The following is a 17,121-nucleotide window of genomic DNA, read 5'->3' on the forward strand; positions in this document are numbered from 1 at the left end:
TTAGCCATGAAAGGAAGAAACCTGTAATATTTCTGTTCATTGCTCTGGTAGCCATCTGCAATGTTCTTCTTAACTTATTCCAGAGAGAGGGACATTTCAGGTTTGCTGTTTCTTCTCACTTTTTCCAGTGCTCAAACTGAGTCCTCCCCACCCCACCACCCACCCCCACCTTCTGCTCTGCATTGTAGTTCAGAGAACAAGTGGTTAAGGAAACGGTGGAGAAGCTTGAACAGAGGTTGCAAGAGAAGCTTGTCCTCCAGAAGTCACCCTTGTGTTCCTCACCCTCAGAAGTTTCAATGCCTGTTTCAGAGGAAACACAGTTTGTACAAGAGAACCAGTTCAGCTGGCATATTGCTTGCAGCCAGTGCCAAAAAAGGATCATTGGTGTGCGTTACCAGTGTAGGTAAGCCATTCCTGGGCAGAGGAGTGACTGCCTACTATTTTGGGTACATGAAGGGAAGCTGGATGTCTTCTGTCTCCAAGCAGTAGGTGATGTGGCTTGGATTTGCGAGCACAAGGTGCTCCTCATTTATCTTTTTTGTGGGTTTTCTGGGAGCTATTCTGAGTGCTGTTCAGATACATATTTGGATTAACAGGATCAGGCAAAAGTAAGTTACCTCAATCAAAATTAGATCACTGAGGATAGACCCCTGCCTTCTTCAAAATGTTCTTGTATCTTCTTCCTGTAAACTATTTCATGGAAATAGGTATGATTAGGAGTTACTCCTCTCCTTTTACTAATGAAGAACATAGGCTCAACATGGCTAGTAATGGAGCAAATATAAAGTCTAATCTTGTTGTTGTACTTCAGGGACTTCCTGCTATGAAGGTTTTACTGTGTTCTTTTCACGCAGCCTGTGCCCATCCTACAACATCTGTGAAGACTGTGAAGCTGGACCATACGCTCATGATGATAACCATATCCTGCTAAAGTTGCGGAGACCTGTTTTGATTTCCTCTGAGCCATTTTCCCACTTAAAATATCCCACTCCTCGTCTTCCTGCTGCTCTTGAACAAGTCAGGTGCTCATCTGATTGGCTTCTTGATTCTGCTGACACAGCATGCTGATTGATGTTAAATATTTGATATAGGCTAGGTAGTGGTGGTGCACACCTTTAATCCCAGCACTCTATGAGTTGGAGGTCAGCCTCCTGGCCTACAGAGCGAGTTCCAGGACAGCCAGGACTATGCAGAGAATCCCTGTTTTTGGAAAAAAGAAAAAAAAAATACACATGAATTAAAAATAAATAAATCTTTACAAAAAAAAAAAATCAATGAGATTCCTAGCATTCTGGACCGTCCAGAGTTCTAAGCTGGACTGAACTACATAGTGAGACCATCTCAAAAGAAAAATACATTGATGTTATATGGTCTCCTTATATTGGTCTGTCAGTTGTCTGAGACTCGAGTGGGAATGATGACTATAAAAGAAGAAACTAGATGCTAACATTAATGGGTTTACTTAGCTCCAAATAGCCTCAAGATTTGTTTGTGTTTTAAGACATTCATTCATTATCCCACAGACTCCAGAAACAGGTGGATAAGAACTTTGTGAAAGCAGAAAAGCAAAGATTGCGTGCTGAGAAGAAACAGCGGAAAGCAGAGGTCAAAGAGCTTAAAAAGCAGCTTAAACTCCACAGGAAGATTCATTTGTGGAATTCGATCCATGGACTCCAGAGTCCCAGGTCCCCCTTGGGCCGACCTGAGAGCATGCTGCAGTCTAACACCCTTATGTAAGTCCTGGGCCAACTCTAAAAATGGAGCTTTAGCCATCTTTTGTCATAGCTGTTGTTTCCCAGCACCCACCCAGTTCAAGCTGGCTCAGGAGTTATTTCTGACACTCACTTTGATGCCTTATTCAGAAAGCTAGTAAGATTCAGAATGGGGGTGATGACTCAGACTTCTCTCAGAATGGGGGTGACATCTCAGACTTCTCTTGTCTGGAGGCCATGTGACTGGGTTGGAAGCAAAAGAAGCAAGTCTCCATTTGTATTTATGGACATGTTTAATTACCCCTTAAGGCTTCGTGTCTTTGTTTTATAGCCTGAAGAGATTCCTAGCACTGCCTTTTACACACACATAAGCACACACAGGATTTTTATTAGGCTTGGTTTTTATTATTTATTTTTGGTTTTTAGGGACAGGGTTTCTCTGTGTAATAGCCCTGGCTGTCCTAGAACTAGCTCTGTAGACCAGGCTGTCCTCAAACTCACAGAGATCAACCTGCCTCTGCCTCCCAAGTGCTAGGATTAAAGATGTGTGCCACAACCACCCTGCTGCTGTTGTATTTATTTGGGGGGGGGCATGCTATGTTATGCATGTTGAGGTCAAAGAACTTTGTGAAGTCAGTTCTCTTTTCTCTGACCTTTGTGCATTCTGGGGATTGAACAGAACTCCAGTCACTCATTAGGCTTGCATGGCAAGCACCTTTCCCTGCTGAGCCTTTGCTCAGGGCATAATTGGTGTATTTTTTAAGGCAAATGTATTAGTACATACTTAAAAAGCAGTCAGCCTCTTAAATCATAATGTGGCATGTTCAGATGCTATCATACCTGACAGCAAGTGACTAAGCATCTGGTTTCTGTCCAGGCTTCCTTTGCAACCCTGTGCCCCTGTTATGCCAACGCTTAGTGCAGCATTTGTGGATGAGAATTTGCCTGATGGGACTCATCTTCAGCCGGGAACCAAGTTCATCAAACACTGGAGGATGAAAAATACAGGAAATGTGAAATGGAGTACAGACACAAAGGTATTTTTTTCCTCACTAAATGTAAAGACAGTGATGTGTACAGTGCAGCAAGGGACACAGATGACAAGCTTCCTCTTGTTCTTTTCAGCTCAAGTTCATGTGGGGAAACTTGACATTGGCTTCTACAGAAATGAAGGATGTTTTGGTTCCCTGCTTGAAGGCTGGCCATGTGGGGGTTGTGTCTGTTGAGTTCATCGCTCCAACCTTAGAAGGAACATATACTTCGCATTGGCGTCTTTCCCACAAAGGCCAGCAGTTTGGGCCTCGGGTCTGGTGCAGTATCATAGTGGATCCTTTCCCCTCTTCTGAGAGCCTCGATAACATTCAAAGGGGCCTGGTGAGCTCAAGCAAAGCTGATGACTTCACCTGTGAGCAAGAGGTGAGCATGTACACTGTAGACTTTGCCCCAGAATACCACGTTACTTCCTCCTTCACTAGAAAGGTCAAGCTTGGTGACACATGCCTATTATATTCCATGCACTTGGGAGGCTGAGGCAAGTTTGAGGCTAACTCTTTCTAAGGTCTGACACAAACGGACACTGGGGACCTGAACCTTAAAGAACTCATTCATAGCTTGCTATTTCTCCAGATGTCCTAAAAATTTACTGTTTCTGAGTTTTCTATCACTGTGACAAAATACTTGAGATAATTAACTTAGAAAGAAAAAAAGGTTCATTTTGGTTCCATTTCAGAGGTTCAGGTCCATGATTAGGCAGATCTATTGCTTTAGGTCTCTAGTTGGCATATTAGACTGTACTGGCAGAAAGCATATGGCAGAGAGAGAAAGGGGGAAAATGCCACTCAGAGCCAGGAAGAAAAGAGAAAAAGGAGGAACCAGAGTCCAACATTTCCCTTTGAGCACATTCCCACAGTGACCTCAGCTAAGACTCCAACTTGTGCTATTGTCCAGTAATACCATGCCTCTGTGTGCATGGATTTTCAAGACAGGTTTCTCTTGTGTAGCCTTGGTTGCCCTGGAACTCAGAGATCCTCCTGCCTCTGCCTCCCAAGTGCTGAGATTAAAGGCCAATGCTGGATTAAAGTTGTGTACTACCACCACCCAGCTAAGGGGCCAAACTTTTCACACATGGGATTTTGGAGCTAGTCTTCCCTCCTGTACATTTTTGTGTTGGTGTTTGGCCCAGTCCACAGAGTGTTTAGTGTCCTTAGGGTATTGGTGCAGGCAGTCCCCGAGGTCTGTGTCTGTAATAGTGCTTGCTACACCAGGGAAAGAAGGGCTGCCTGGCCTTCCTGTGAACTCCTGCTAGCTTTTCTCCTTAACATTCATCTCCTAGAATATTCCTGTGTCTCTGTTCCCTTGTACTCTGACGACATCTTGACCTGCCTGTTACTTGCTGCTGTCTGCTGTTGCTTTTTTGTTAGTGGAGCAGACTCTACTGTTAGAATCTGGAACCTAAATATGCCCCAATTATTTGTCTCTATAGGAAGCTTTTCTTCTAGCTGAAGAAGAGGTTCCATTGAGTGAAGTGACAAAGCAGACAGAAGGAACAGGAACCAGTACCCCACAGAAGACACAGAGTGTCGCCAGTGAGAGAGAACTGTACATTCCATCTGTGGACCTTCTGACTGCCCAGGTAAACAGTCTGCACTTTGAGGGACAAGGGGGAGAAAGGAAATGAACACTGAGGAAAGAGTCCTGCTCACCTTTTTATTGAGGTGGCATAGCCATAGGTGGCTCTGGGAAGTTAAAGATGGGCAGGCTTGATCCAGTCAGCTTGATCGAGTATTTAATGGGAGTGAGATCATCTACGGAGCAAGTTTCTTGACTGTTTCCTCATGAGTTGGAAGCTCAGGCTTGTGCTTCCCCACAGCTTCCCTCTAGTGGCCTCTTCATATTAGCCTGCTTCATTTGCCTAGCCACTGTTTCCTCTCCTCCTGCCAGTTAGACATTTGAGAACACTGGTTCCCATTTAACTCTTTTCACTTGATGGAGGATGGGCATGCGTTGGAACAGAATTGAATCCCGACAATGTGCAGAAGGGCTGTAGGTCCAGTTGCAACAGAGCATGGCTCTCACTTGCACTGCAGACACTTTTATTTGGCCATCTCCTTTTCTAGGACCTGCTGTCCTTTGAGCTGCTGGATATAAACATTGTCCAAGAATTGGAGAGAGTGCCCCACAACACCCCTGTGGGTAAGCATGCCTTGGCTCATCTTTTTCAGGTAGTGGTGTTAGAGTCTGGGGCATTGGAGGGTGAGGAGCCCTCCCGTGTAATAGTGAAGCTGCACCCATGGTCCATCTCCTCCTTTCCCTATTGTCTGTCAGTGCCACAGTACAAGTGTGAACAGGACTTGACTATTGTAAAGGAACCCCATCTTCATTTTTCTCCCTTTGTTCCTTGTACCTTGGCTTTGGCCTGCTTAGCTATTTACTTGTGACCCAGCATTGATTGGTCAGAGCTGGTTGCTGGTGAAGTTCTTTATGACAGGTGGTGGAGCATGTTTGGGTTTATTTTAACCCCATAGGAAGCAAGAAACCTACAAACTGCTGCTTCTGGACACTTGACTGTTTATGATGTCATGCTTTCTCTCAGTTGATGGTTTTCCTGTCTTCATTCTCCAGATATGACTCCCTGCATGTCTCCTCTGCCACATGACAGTCCTTTAATAGAGAAGCCAGGCTTGGGGCAGATACAGGAAGAGAGTGAAGGGGCGGGATTTAAAGCACTTCCTGGTAAGGGGTTAAATGTCTGTAAAGCACTTGTACCTTCCCTTCCCATCCCATACCGATTTTCATACACCCATTCCTCATTAACTTTGCCTCAGCATGCAAACTGGTGGTCTACAGCATCTCTCGCTCTCTTTCTAAGTCTTCCCTCATGACAGCAAGAGCAGCTATTCATACCTCACCTAGGTTTAGTATGCAGTGACTGGTGAAAGCTCTCAACTCTTTTAACAGAGTAGCTGTGTGTGTCTTTCAGATTCCACCATATCAACAAAGAGGAAGGCCGAGGCCACTGCTTCAGTGGAAGAAACGGAGGAAGACCTGAGTGGGACCCAGTTTGTGTGTGAGACTGTAATCCGATCCCTTACCTTGGATGCTGCTCCAGACCACAACCCACCCTGTAGGCAGAGGTCCCCACAGAGTGAGTGTCCTACCAGCTAGCATGGTGGCCCCTGAATAACGAGAGGTGCTCTTCTTTGTTGAAAGGGGAGGGAAACTGATTTTTGTTGGAAACTCTGATCACATTAGCTTCTGACTATGCTGGCATTCTTAATAGAGCACTAGGATCAAAGAAGCCACCCTAACTCCTCTCTGCACTTCTCAGGGGAATTGCAGCTTCAGCCCACAGAGGAGCAGCCGCCAGTTGTGCTACCTGGATTCTGCAGAAAAGATTCTTCCTGTAAGTTGACAGCTCCTCAGAAGAAGCTCCCATTGGCAACTAAGTCATCTGCTTTCTCCCACGGGCAGTAATCTGAAAAATGTGGGATGACACAAGACTACCAAACTGCTTCCCAGGGTTAAATTCTACCATAAAAAATATCTTCATTGCAGTGGTGGTAGCACATGGCTTTGATCCCAGCATTCAGGAGGCAGAGACAGGCAGAACTCTCTTAGTGTGAGCCAGCCTGGTCTACAGAGCAAGTTCCAGAACAGCCACAGCTACACAAAGAAACCCTGTCTCAAAAAATAAACAAAATCACCTTCATGGGTTCTGGAGGTGGCAGTTGAGGATAGCTCAATCCCTAGCATCCACCTAAAAAACACTGGTGCTGTGGCAGACCCTGTCACAAAAAATAAGGCAGATGGATAGGCATTTTATTTTAGCACATGGGTTTAATCCCAATACTCGAGGTGCAGATGTAGACACATCTCATAGAGAAACACTCAAAAAAAGAAGAGGAGATGGCTTCTGGGAACTATACCCAGTATTCAATGTTGCAGAGTTTTCTTTCCTGCCAGGTTCCACAGCCGCCTCAGCCCCATATGAACACACACAGAGACTTATATTATTAAACTGTTAACCCATTTCTATTAATCTATGTATTTCTACATGGTCTTATCTTAAATGGAGAACCCCTGGTGCCTCCTGTCTTCCTGGTGTCACATGGCGTCTATCTCCACCTATGGTTCCCAGAGTTCTCCTCTTCTCCTAGCCCTGCCTATCTTCCTGCCTCTAGTAGCCAAAGTGTTTCATCAACCAATAAGAGAAACATATATACAGAAGGACATCCCCCATCAGTTGACCTCTTCTCTAGCCTCCATTCACAGTCCAGTTATCTGCTTGCACACTTACACACACACAAAATACCTTCACAACAGACTGCTAGTACCAAGTTAGTAGAGCCAGTACCTTATTTCTCAAAAACACCCAAAAATTCAGTTTCTGATGCATGATAATACCAAATTTGCAGGCTTAGGGAATGGCTCAGTGGGTAAGAGTCCTTGCTATGTAAGCAAGAGGACCTGAATTTGAGTCCACAGTACTCACCTAAAAGCTAAGCACAGCTCTTGTCAGCCTGTAACCCCAGTGTTAAGGGAACTGAGACAGGCAGATCCGGAGCTCATAGCCAGCCAGCCTAAACAAAATGCTAAATGAAAGATCCTGTCTCTAATAAGGTGGAAAGCAGTAAAGGAAGACACTTGCTGTCCTCCCCTGACCTACACACAAACATGCACGGGTATAATGCAGCATGCACTGTACATAAACAGAAAACATTGATCTATATATACCTTTAAACATAATTGTCCTATTTTGCTTAAAACGAGCAAATGAATATTTTTTTACACATATATACAAGTACCAGGAAGGTGTGGAAAGATAAACCAAATTGTTCCTAGGACAATAGGATCTTAGGACATCTTTCTACTCACCTCCGTGATTCTCCAGTGTTCTCTTCTGACTGTGCATCACTTTCTAAGGAGTAGGAAAGCGAGCATACAACCTGAAGGGCTTACGTGTGACGCCTTTTGTAGCCCTGATAGCTAGGTTACCAGTTGTGATAAAGCTTTATCTTGGTCTGTTAGCTGTCATAATGAAGAGGAAAGGGGCTATAAGACTCACAGTGCTCGCTCATAGGAAGCCTGGCTATTTCTGCCCACAGGCCTGTTTCTGTTGATTTCCATCCTGTTTGTTTTGGCATTATATTGAAACAGAATGCAGTTATGCCTCCAGCAGCAGCCCATTTCTCTGGTTCTTTCCCCTCTGGCTTTTCTGCTAGCTCATGACCCACAAGGCTTTGCCAAGTGAGTACAACATTGAGGTTTGCTGCTAAGCCTTTCCCTTCACAGTGGTTACTTTTGTTCCTTAGTGAAATTTGCCTTGCCTGAAGAAGGACCACTTGGAGATGAAAGGGAAGAGATTGTCCACATTGCTGAGGAAGACGAACTCCAAGATGAAGTTCAGAGTCAGTCTTCTGCTTCCTCTGAAGATTATATCATCATCCTGCCTGAGTGCTTTGATACCAGCCGCCCCCTGGGGGACTCCATGTACAGCTCTGCACTCTCACAGCCAGGCCTGGAGCGAGGGGCTGAAAGCGAACCTGGGATCGAGGCTGGGCAGGAGCCAACTGAGGCTGAAGAGAGACTCCCTGCAGGGGAGAGCCAGCCACAGGCACAGAGCATCAGTGACATCCTCACAACCTCACAGACTCTGGACACAGTGCCCCTAGTCCCTGAGGTGGTAGGACTTCCACCACCACTGTCCAGGTACTGCACAGTCCCCCTTGTCTGTACTATTCAGAGGTGAAATAACCAACTTAATCTCCAAACTTAGATGAATAAGTCATATTCATATCTCTCAGCATTTATGAATTTGGGATTTAAACATGTTTGTTTTAGTTGACCTTACTTTCATGAGCATATGTGTACTTATTTTTCTATAATTAAGAGAAAAATATTTAAACACAAACATTTCTTGATCTTCCCTGCATGTTTTGATTTTTGGTTTGAATGAAGGTGACAAAAATTACATGAGGCCTTGTCATTTAGCTCAGTGTTAAAGCATTTGCCTGGCAAGCAGGAGGGCCTGGGTTCAACAGAAAAGCCCTTACCCTCTATGTACTAACACCAAAAAATAGGATAATTAGGAAATTATATAAATTCCTTATGGATATATACCACAGACCTAGAGAGAAAGTATGTAAATCTCTATACTGGGCCACTGGTCTTAGTATAGAAACCATGGGAACCCTGACCAACATTTTAAATTACTCAGGAAAGTAAATTGCCCAACTATTAGCACCACCTGATGTGGGGGAAGTGTCCTGAGTGAAACCAGTTTTTCTAGCTCGATTGTGGCTAAAAAGGACGTAAGAATAGAATGCAGCCTTTCTGAGATCTGCAAACTCCCACATGACGGGGATCAGGAATGTAGAGCCTGCAGAGAATCTGGCACTGCTGACTGTTTTCCTACCACTGCCATGGCTGTTTTCAACTGACCGCCCTCCAATACTGTGTCTTTCTGAAGGAGCTCCCCTAGTGCACAGCACGGGTCCCCAGGAGTGGATTCACCAGTTACTACCCAAGAAGTTCCTTCAGTCCCTGATCAAATCAGAGGAGGTAATGACAAGTTTGATCTTCACCTCCCCTCCTTTCCTTCTTTCCACTGGAAACCAGATGTTAACAGGCTGTCATTTGTGATTCAGGGTCTTGTTTAGAAACTTGCCCTTTTCTCTCTCTGTGCTCCTCCTTCATGCTCTTTGTTTCTACTCTGGAGTATATATGGAGACTTTATAGAGATAGGTGCTGCACTGTGGTGGGAAGAGCGCAGCCTTAGAGGCAGGCCAGCCTAGGTGCCAGCTCCAGTTTTGCCTTTACTCACCTGAATGATGCAGCAGCTCCGCTAGTTTGTGATACTCGTGGTTCTGTTCACTTATTTGAACAATCGGGACAGTAGCACTGTGAAGTAGTAAGTAGGTCCTCAGTCACTTCTACTTCCTAAAAATGCCAAACCTAAAACCATTTGAGAACCAACATTCCAGTGTAATAGGATTGTAGAAGTTGCTTTTTATTCAATGAAGACACCTTGTATAGCATTTCTAGACAGTTACTTAGACCACCTACAGAACTTTCTGAAACTTAGTAAAGAAAAGGAAGAAGGAAAGACCAGACACCCTGTTAACTCTCCACCTGCCTCGATAATAGCTTTGTTGTGTTGGGAAACACTAGGTGCTTGTGGACGCCACATCTAACCAACAGCTCTTTTGCTTTTAGAGCCCAGAGGCTCCTCAGGACTGGTAAACAGCAGACAGAAGAGCTATGACCAGTCAAGGTAATGACCTTGTGAAGTCTCTTCAGAAGCAGGTGGATGTCCCTGCGCTGCTCCTGCTTAAATGAGCCTCTCAGAGCGTGTGCCATCTTCAGAGCACACCAGGAGAGCCCTCATTCCTTCTTGTTCTTACTTCTAAAGCTTTTGCTCAGCACTGGACAGAGAGCTAAAGCTAAAGTTTATATTTAAGCATTTTCACATTCCAGACAAGAAAGGACTGCCCTAAATTTACCTTACCTGTAGTGCCCAAGGAGACAGGAACCCCATATGCATTTTGGCCATTTTTTGTTAGATACAGCTGCCTTTCTGGTCCCTGTCAGATCAGTATCCAGAAAAATCACATTTACTTTGCCAGGTGTTTTCTCTGAGATGTACAGACAGATTGCTGATGTCCATGTGTGCCCATGACCATATTTTCAGCTGGGATGGAAAGCTGGTGTGGTAACAGGGTGTGTGTTCCTGCAGTGCTCATATCATTTGCCAACCAAGCCAGCCCTGCATCAAACCAGGATTTGTAGCCCTATAAACAGTTCATTATCTCCTTTTATATCTATTTTTTTTTCTCTTTAGGATACGTCATTTTCTTTTAGATTAGCACCCACATTATCTTGTAGCATCATGATTTTATTTGGGGAGATAATTTGGTTTTCCTCTGTAGGCACAACAATGGGAGCAGCATTGCTGGAGGACTGGTGAAGGGGGCTTTGTCTGTTGCTGCCTCTGCGTACAAGGCCCTATTTTCTGGGCCACCAGTCACTGCACAGGTCAGTGTGTGGTTTCTTTTCCTTAAATTCAGCCCCTAAGTCACCAGTATAAATGACAGTGTCTTTCTGTCTGGATTGGCAATTAACATGGCATGGGCTATATGTAGATTTAGTCTTTGATGAACATAGCCCTGCCATTTCCTATCTTTTTAATCGAGTTACTCTGGGGAGAAAAGGAAAAGAACCTAAGACTTGTTGAAGACCTACTACGTGTTCAGAGTTAGATATACAGGTGCTACTGGATGCATATACACAAATTCCTGTCAAATATGCACATTGGCAAAGCATGCACATTTCAAGTACAGGGTAGGATACTGTGCCAGTGCAGTCTAACAGATGGAGCATCTCCACCCACTGGGACAGGTTTCCTGGAAGTTAATATCTCAACTGAGGCCTAAAGGACAAAGCTAGTGTTCCTCCGGGAAAGAATTTTTTTTTAAGATTTATTTATTTAATACATATGTAATATTTGATCTACATGTATGCCCACACCAGAAGAGGGCACCAGACCTCATTATAGATGGTTGTGAGCCACCATGTGGTTGCTGGGAATTGAACTCAGGACCTCTGGAAGAAGAGCCAGTGCTCTTAAACCCTGAGCCATATCTCCAGCCCAAAATATTTTAATGTTGGAAGTGGTAGCCCTCACCTGTAACCCCAGCTACTGAGGAGGCAGAAAGATTCTAAGTTCAAAGCCAGTCTGGGCTACATAGTGAAACCTTTTCTTAAAATAAAATTTTAAAAGGGATACAGATGTAGTTTAATAATGATAGAACTCTTGCTTAATACCCTAGGTTCAGTCCCAGGTCTTATCCTCTTTGAAAAATAAAATAGCTAGCTAGCAAGAGCTGGAGGAGAGTGGGTGGTGACTCAGACCTGGAGAGAAGAGAAAGGAGAGAAAAGGCAAGCTTAAGTTCTGGGTTTTATTGTAAGGCATAGAAAGGTTTTTTTGTTGTGTTGTTTTGGGTGGGTTGTTTGTTGTTTGTTTTAGTTTTGGAACAGAGTCTCTCTTCATAGAGAGAGACTGTCCTGGAAATGACTGTGTAGACCAAGCTGTCCTTGAACCCAGAGATCCACCTGCCTCTGAGTGCTAGGACTTAAAGCACGTGGTACCACACCCCAAGGGACAGATTTTAAGGGTGTGATTTAATGTGATCACATCTGTTCTTAGTGAGGTCACTCTTGTACAGTACAGAGGTATAGAACCAGTAAAGAAATCCACAGGAAAATCCACATATAGGTGGAAATTAAGGGTATAGAAAATAACAAAAGAAAATGTCATGACTTGTCAGTGATTAAGTGCTTAAAAAGAAGTCAAGAGTGAATCTCAACCTTAGGTACTCAGGACTATCATGCATTGCAAGAAGAAAGGGCCAGTAGATCACTCAGTGAGTAAAGGTGCTTGCTGCCAAGCCTTGAGAACTTGAGTTCCAGTCCCTGGGACCTACACCATGGAAGGAGACAACTGACTCTGTCCACACGAGCACCACACATACAAACACAATAAAGTACATAGTGGCCCCTGCCTCAGTGAAAAACGTATTGTTTTTCACTACCTATTGGGTAGGAGTATATCTAGTGGGATTTGCTTAGTGTTTAAAAGTAAAGCCACCCATTGTGCAGTTGGATGTATGCATCTCCCTCACACAGAGATCTGACCTATGGCTGAAGTTTGACAGTCATTTGCATACAGGTTCCAGCAGGAGCTCTGTGGTTTGGATGGGATTATCCAGGAAGAAGTGTCAAAGGCAGAAGTAGCCTCTAAGAATCAAAGCAACAGAACTCTACAAAAACAAAACTTAGCTGGGCAGTGGTGGCACACACCTTTGATCCCAGCACACAGGAGGCAGAGGCAGGCAGATCTCTATGAGTTCAAGGCTAGACTGGTCTAAAGAGTGAGTTACAGGACAGTCAGGACTGTTTCACAGAGAAACACTGTCTCAAAAAAACAAAAGTGAAGCAAGCTTGTTTCTAATTTGAACTAATAAAAAAAATTACAAAAAAAAATCCAAAAAACTCAGAGGGAAACAGGGCCACTGCTGGGATTTGGGGAGGTTCATAAAGAGACCGTAGGCAGTGCTAAATGCTGCAGAGAGCTGTGGCCTCGTGGTGAGGAATTTGACAGTTCAAATGTGCCTCACTTTCTAGTGTCTGGCTACATGGGGGAAGGAAGATAAATACTAGCCGGCACAAAGCAGAGGAAGTGTTTATAAGAGAGACTGAGGTGTAAAGTAAAAAGAAAAGATGTAGCCCATGACCTAGGGTGAGATACCTTGCCCAGCCTGATTGAGGGGGGAGGGCCTTGGTGTTGCCTCAACTTGGTATCCCAGACTTTGGTGATTCCCCAGTGAAGGCCTTATCCCCTCTGAGGAGTGGATGGGCAGAGGTGGGGAAGTGGGAAGGGAGGAGACTGGGGTTGGAATATAAAATGAAAAAGAAAATTAGGCTTTTTTTCTTTAAATTTAACTTTTTTTATTAATTTATTTTTTACATTCCAAACCCAGTTCCCCCTCCCTACTCTCCTCTGCTCCCCTGACCTCACTTCCCATCTGCTCCTCAGAAAATCAATTTTAATAAGTAAAAAAAAAACCAAAAACTCCAGGCTGTGGTGGCATAGGCCTTTAATCCCAGCACTTGGGAGGCAGAAATGGGCACATCTTTCCAAGTTCGAAACCAGCCTCATCTACAAAGCTACTTCTAGGACGGCCAGGGCTACACAGAGAAACCCTGTCTTGAAAAAAACAACAACCAAAAAATACATCATTCAAAAAAAAAAAAAAAAGGAAAAGTATAAGTAGATTAAGCCTGTTAAGGATGACAGACTGTTCCAAAATAAGCAGAGAGAGGGACTAGGGTTTATAGCTCAGTGGCAAAGCATATGTCAGGCAGGGGCAGTATCTCTGAGTTTAAGAACAGCCTGGTCTACATAGGGAGTTCCAGGATAACCAGGGCTACACAGAGAAACCCTGTCTCAAAATGGGGAGGGCTGAAGTTTCTGTAAATGGGTGTTAGCTTCCTCTTACTGAGATCACTTCTATTTTGAGGGTAAAAAGACTGCCTGGGATATAGTTTCCCAATTCTATACCCATCTTGCATAGCCACACCATCTTCAGTTTATCGCTCTTGCTTGTATTTTCCCCACCACTATAGGCTTCTTTTCATCTTGCAATTCAATTTTTGCTTGGCTGAAGAATGGGTGATTTTTTTTTTGTTTGTTTGTTTGGGGTTTTAGAGACAAGGGCTCACTCTTCAAAGCCCAGTCTAGCCCCAAACTTGTGATGTTCCTCCAAGCTGGAATCTCAGGTGTGAGCCACCATGTCTAGACATGCTGCTTTCAGAAAGTCCTCTGAAATATTCCTCTTCTCTGTCCCTGTCTCCTTCAGCTGTGCACAGGCCTAACCAGAGCACTCTTGTTAGGGAGACAGAAAGCTGTACCCTTGCATCTAATTACCTAACATTTTGAATAAGTCAGGAAAGACTGGGATGACAATAAAATAAAGATTTGCAAGATAAGCCATTAGATTACACAGAAAATGTCTACTTCTTGTCTTTGCACAGCCCATTGTTTCTGAAGATCAGACAGCAGCCCTGATGGCCCATCTCTTTGAAATGGGATTCTGCGACAGGCAGCTGAATCTAAGGCTGCTGAGAAAACACAATTACAATATCCTCCAGGTTGTGACAGAGCTCCTTCACATCAACAACAACGACTGGTACAGCCACCGCTACTGAGGACTGATTTGTATTAAATAACTGCCTGCTGCTCAGAGATGACCTTTATTCTGTCATTGAGGTGTGGGTGGAAGCCCTTGCTTGTTTTTTAATCTGATGAATCTATATCGAGGTCACTGAATTGTCAAAACAATATCTGTTACAGTATTTTTTGGAACAAATCAAAGACCAGAACTTAAATTCTCATTTTTGAAATGGGATGAGTAGTAGAAACAGTTTTCAGCTGATGTGGACAGAATTCCCTCCACTGCAGTCTGTAGAAGTGGGCAACTTGGACTCCCGGAGACTACTTTTCCTGAAGTTGAGTGTTTTCCTTTGTTCCATGTGGTTGTTTTTAATGGGCTGTTAAATGTTAGTTTGGTTTTTGTTTATTAACCTTGAACATTTTCAAGAATTACTCTAATTTCTATAACCAACTCCAAGCTTCATAGCTACATGACCTTAAAGGACAGCAGATCAAGAAAGTCATTTCCCTGTAAGGCTTAGTAAATAAGTAACTCTTTGCTTTCAGAAGACCCCAGTGGTACAGTTGAGTGTCTACCTGGCAGGTACCTCTTGGGACAAAAGGGCAGGGTGTGCTAGTTAGCCCACCAGCACCCATTGAGCAGTGTTTGTGGAAGTAATTTTGCATAAAGTTTTAAGGAGAAATCCTAGGTAGTGTGAAAATTTCACTAATCTCATTGAGAAGGGAAAAACACACCTGTTACATAAAGGGAAGGAAGTCATCTTTTTTGTGACTGTCAGAGCAGATCTTAAGGAGAGCAGATACGTGCAAACATTCTTCTGCATATGGTTTTGGTGTGGTGAAGGGGACAAGAAAACGCTGGTAACTTGGAACTGTAACCCGATTCTGAGGGGTCCAGCCCTAGAGTTAAGAACAGGACGTAGTGGATAGGGGCTAACCCGCCAAAAGGTTAGTTTAGGATAAATGGGAAGAAGCTTGCTTCTAGAATTCTAAGTCTCATTTAGTTTATAAAAAAGAACTTTGGGTACAGGTGGTGAAAGAAGAGGTGTAACAAAACACTAAAGATTTTGTTCATGATAAAGACTTTCAAAGAAGGAATCTGGACCCCAGCTCAAAGGGGAAAGATAGTTAAAATAGCATTATTTAACTTAGTTGGTATTTATAATAAATGGCGATTTTAATTACTCATAATCTGTTTATTTACAGTCTAATTCTTGAATGCTTCTAAATAAACCACAATTCAAACTGCAAGCCAATCAGGCTGTTTATTATTTAAAACCTTTTCGTGGGGTTTGGGGTAGAAGCGGAGCCGTATGGTGTGGGTGATGGGGTGGATTTGGAGTCGGGCCTACCTTGACCATCTGGAACCAGTCTTCATTCCATTGTACTTGTAAATAGCCACTTAAAGAATTGTGAATAAATGTTCTTTGAAACGCTTACCTGGCCTAGTTGGTCCTTGCAGCATTTGTCCTCCCCTTGAGACTCCCGAAGGCGGAAGCGTCTTCCTGCGGCGGGCGCTCAGGGGTAGAGGGCGGGGCCGGGGGCGGGGCCAATGCTGGCTCCGACTCCAAGTTTGCGATAAACTCACAGCTCTGCAGTTTCGATTATGCTGAAGGCGTCGTCACCTTGGGGTAAGGCACTCCAGGGACCCCCTCTGCCCCTCCCTTTCCTTTACAAAGCCGGATCCCAGAGACGTTTGGTCTTTCTCAGCGCCCAACGCACAGTGCCCAAATTCGAATAACGGCCAGTGTGGTGGGATTTAAAATCCTCAATGAAGTCCTATCTTTTCCTTCCTTGTCCACCTGATGGCCCTTGACAAAGTGCCCTAGAGAGGGAAGCCAATGATTGTATCCTGGAAGCCAATGATTCCTGCTTCCTGCTTGGCGCACATTCGCTCTCTCAGGTCTCCGGTGAAGGGAGCTGATCGCCCTGCCCTGGAGGCCATCCCACCCCACCCTAGAAGCCCTTCGTCCCAAAGGAACATTCCAGAAAACCCAATCTTGCAGCTGAGAAGAGGCTGGACTCATAGACCTAAACCAGGTGAGTCATTATTTTAGCCCAGGAAGATGTGAGTGTGTCTTAAGGAGCTGTTTCATTCCAGCCACTACTGGGGCTTTTGGGGAAAGTTCAGATTTAGCCCTGACCTTTCCTAATCAAGAACAGACTCAAATGTGACTGTGTTCCCCAGAAAGCAGTGAAGAACAGATTTAGGCTCCCTCCCAATCCCGTTTCAAATGGCTTCTTAGCCCCAGCCCTGTTCTCTCACATAAGAAGCCGTGATTTTCTATGCTAGCCAGACTCCAGACTGGAAGCCTGCCTTCTACTAGCTCACAAGCTAACTAAAGGCATTTCTGCCCTTGCGCTCTTGGATTTCTAAAGAGTAATCACTTGATTAGGGAGGACAAAGGGACCCTGCCACTGCCCTACTCCCTGCTCCCAGTCCTACCCAGCTTTCCTTTCTTTGAAGTAAGTGATAGTTCAGCTTTTCCTGGAAATAATACTTATGGAAGTCCCTTAAAGTGAAGTAACTTCTGCTTTTCTTTGATTTTCTCTGATTTGAACTTTCATTTAAAAAAAAAAAAAAAACCAAGGCACCGCCCAAATCTCTTGTCTAAGCTAAGCCAATCTTGAAAACTTAATACTAGAATTATATCTGGCATCATTGCTAATGGGATAATA

The 17,121-nt window shown here is 44.2% G+C and overlaps 2 protein-coding genes and 1 long non-coding RNA gene across 12 annotated transcripts in view; 2 read left to right on the forward strand and 1 right to left on the reverse strand.

Annotated features, from left to right (window-relative positions):
- The window catches only part of Nbr1 (NBR1 autophagy cargo receptor), a 32,413-nt gene extending 16,534 nt beyond the window's left edge, over nt 1-15,879 (forward strand). For 2 of the 4 annotated variants that reach the window (XM_027428055.2, XM_027428054.2), the window contains exons 9-23: nt 189-403; nt 855-1,022; nt 1,524-1,733; nt 2,590-2,749; nt 2,838-3,128; nt 4,195-4,344; nt 4,829-4,904; nt 5,334-5,444; nt 5,692-5,856; nt 6,040-6,114; nt 8,024-8,420; nt 9,181-9,272; nt 9,927-9,984; nt 10,640-10,745; nt 14,304-15,879. In XM_027428055.2, the coding sequence (XP_027283856.1) occupies nt 189-403; nt 855-1,022; nt 1,524-1,733; nt 2,590-2,749; nt 2,838-3,128; nt 4,195-4,344; nt 4,829-4,904; nt 5,334-5,444; nt 5,692-5,856; nt 6,040-6,114; nt 8,024-8,420; nt 9,181-9,272; nt 9,927-9,984; nt 10,640-10,745; nt 14,304-14,477 (2,448 nt within the window). In that variant the 3' untranslated portion in view covers nt 14,478-15,879. The remainder of the gene's footprint in view (nt 1-188; nt 404-854; nt 1,023-1,523; nt 1,734-2,589; nt 2,750-2,837; nt 3,129-4,194; nt 4,345-4,828; nt 4,905-5,333; nt 5,445-5,691; nt 5,857-6,039; nt 6,115-8,023; nt 8,421-9,180; nt 9,273-9,926; nt 9,985-10,639; nt 10,746-14,303) is intronic. The other 2 variants (XM_027428056.2, XM_027428057.2) reach the window with 2 other exon arrangements.
- LOC118239211 lies at nt 1-16,087 on the reverse strand. 2 transcript variants are annotated; one of them, XR_004770884.1, is made up of 5 exons: nt 15,883-16,087; nt 9,535-9,611; nt 7,587-7,739; nt 2,553-6,186; nt 1-1,200 (listed from the first exon to the last, which is right to left on the reverse strand). It is a non-coding gene; the product is annotated as an uncharacterized LOC118239211 (long non-coding RNA). The 2 variants fall into 2 exon arrangements; XR_004770883.1 differs by having other exon boundaries at nt 9,535-9,665.
- The window catches only part of Tmem106a (transmembrane protein 106A), a 15,762-nt gene continuing 14,625 nt past the window's right edge, over nt 15,985-17,121 (forward strand). For 4 of the 6 annotated variants that reach the window (XR_003487417.2, XR_003487418.2, XM_035448226.1 and 1 more), the window contains exon 1: nt 16,080-16,482. The gene's annotated coding sequence lies outside the window, so the exon portion shown is untranslated. The other 2 variants (XM_027428075.2, XM_027428074.2) reach the window with 2 other exon arrangements.

Source organism: Cricetulus griseus, chromosome 7, assembly GCF_003668045.3.
Source record: "Cricetulus griseus strain 17A/GY chromosome 7, alternate assembly CriGri-PICRH-1.0, whole genome shotgun sequence".
Lineage (NCBI taxonomy): Eukaryota > Metazoa > Chordata > Mammalia > Rodentia > Cricetidae > Cricetulus > Cricetulus griseus.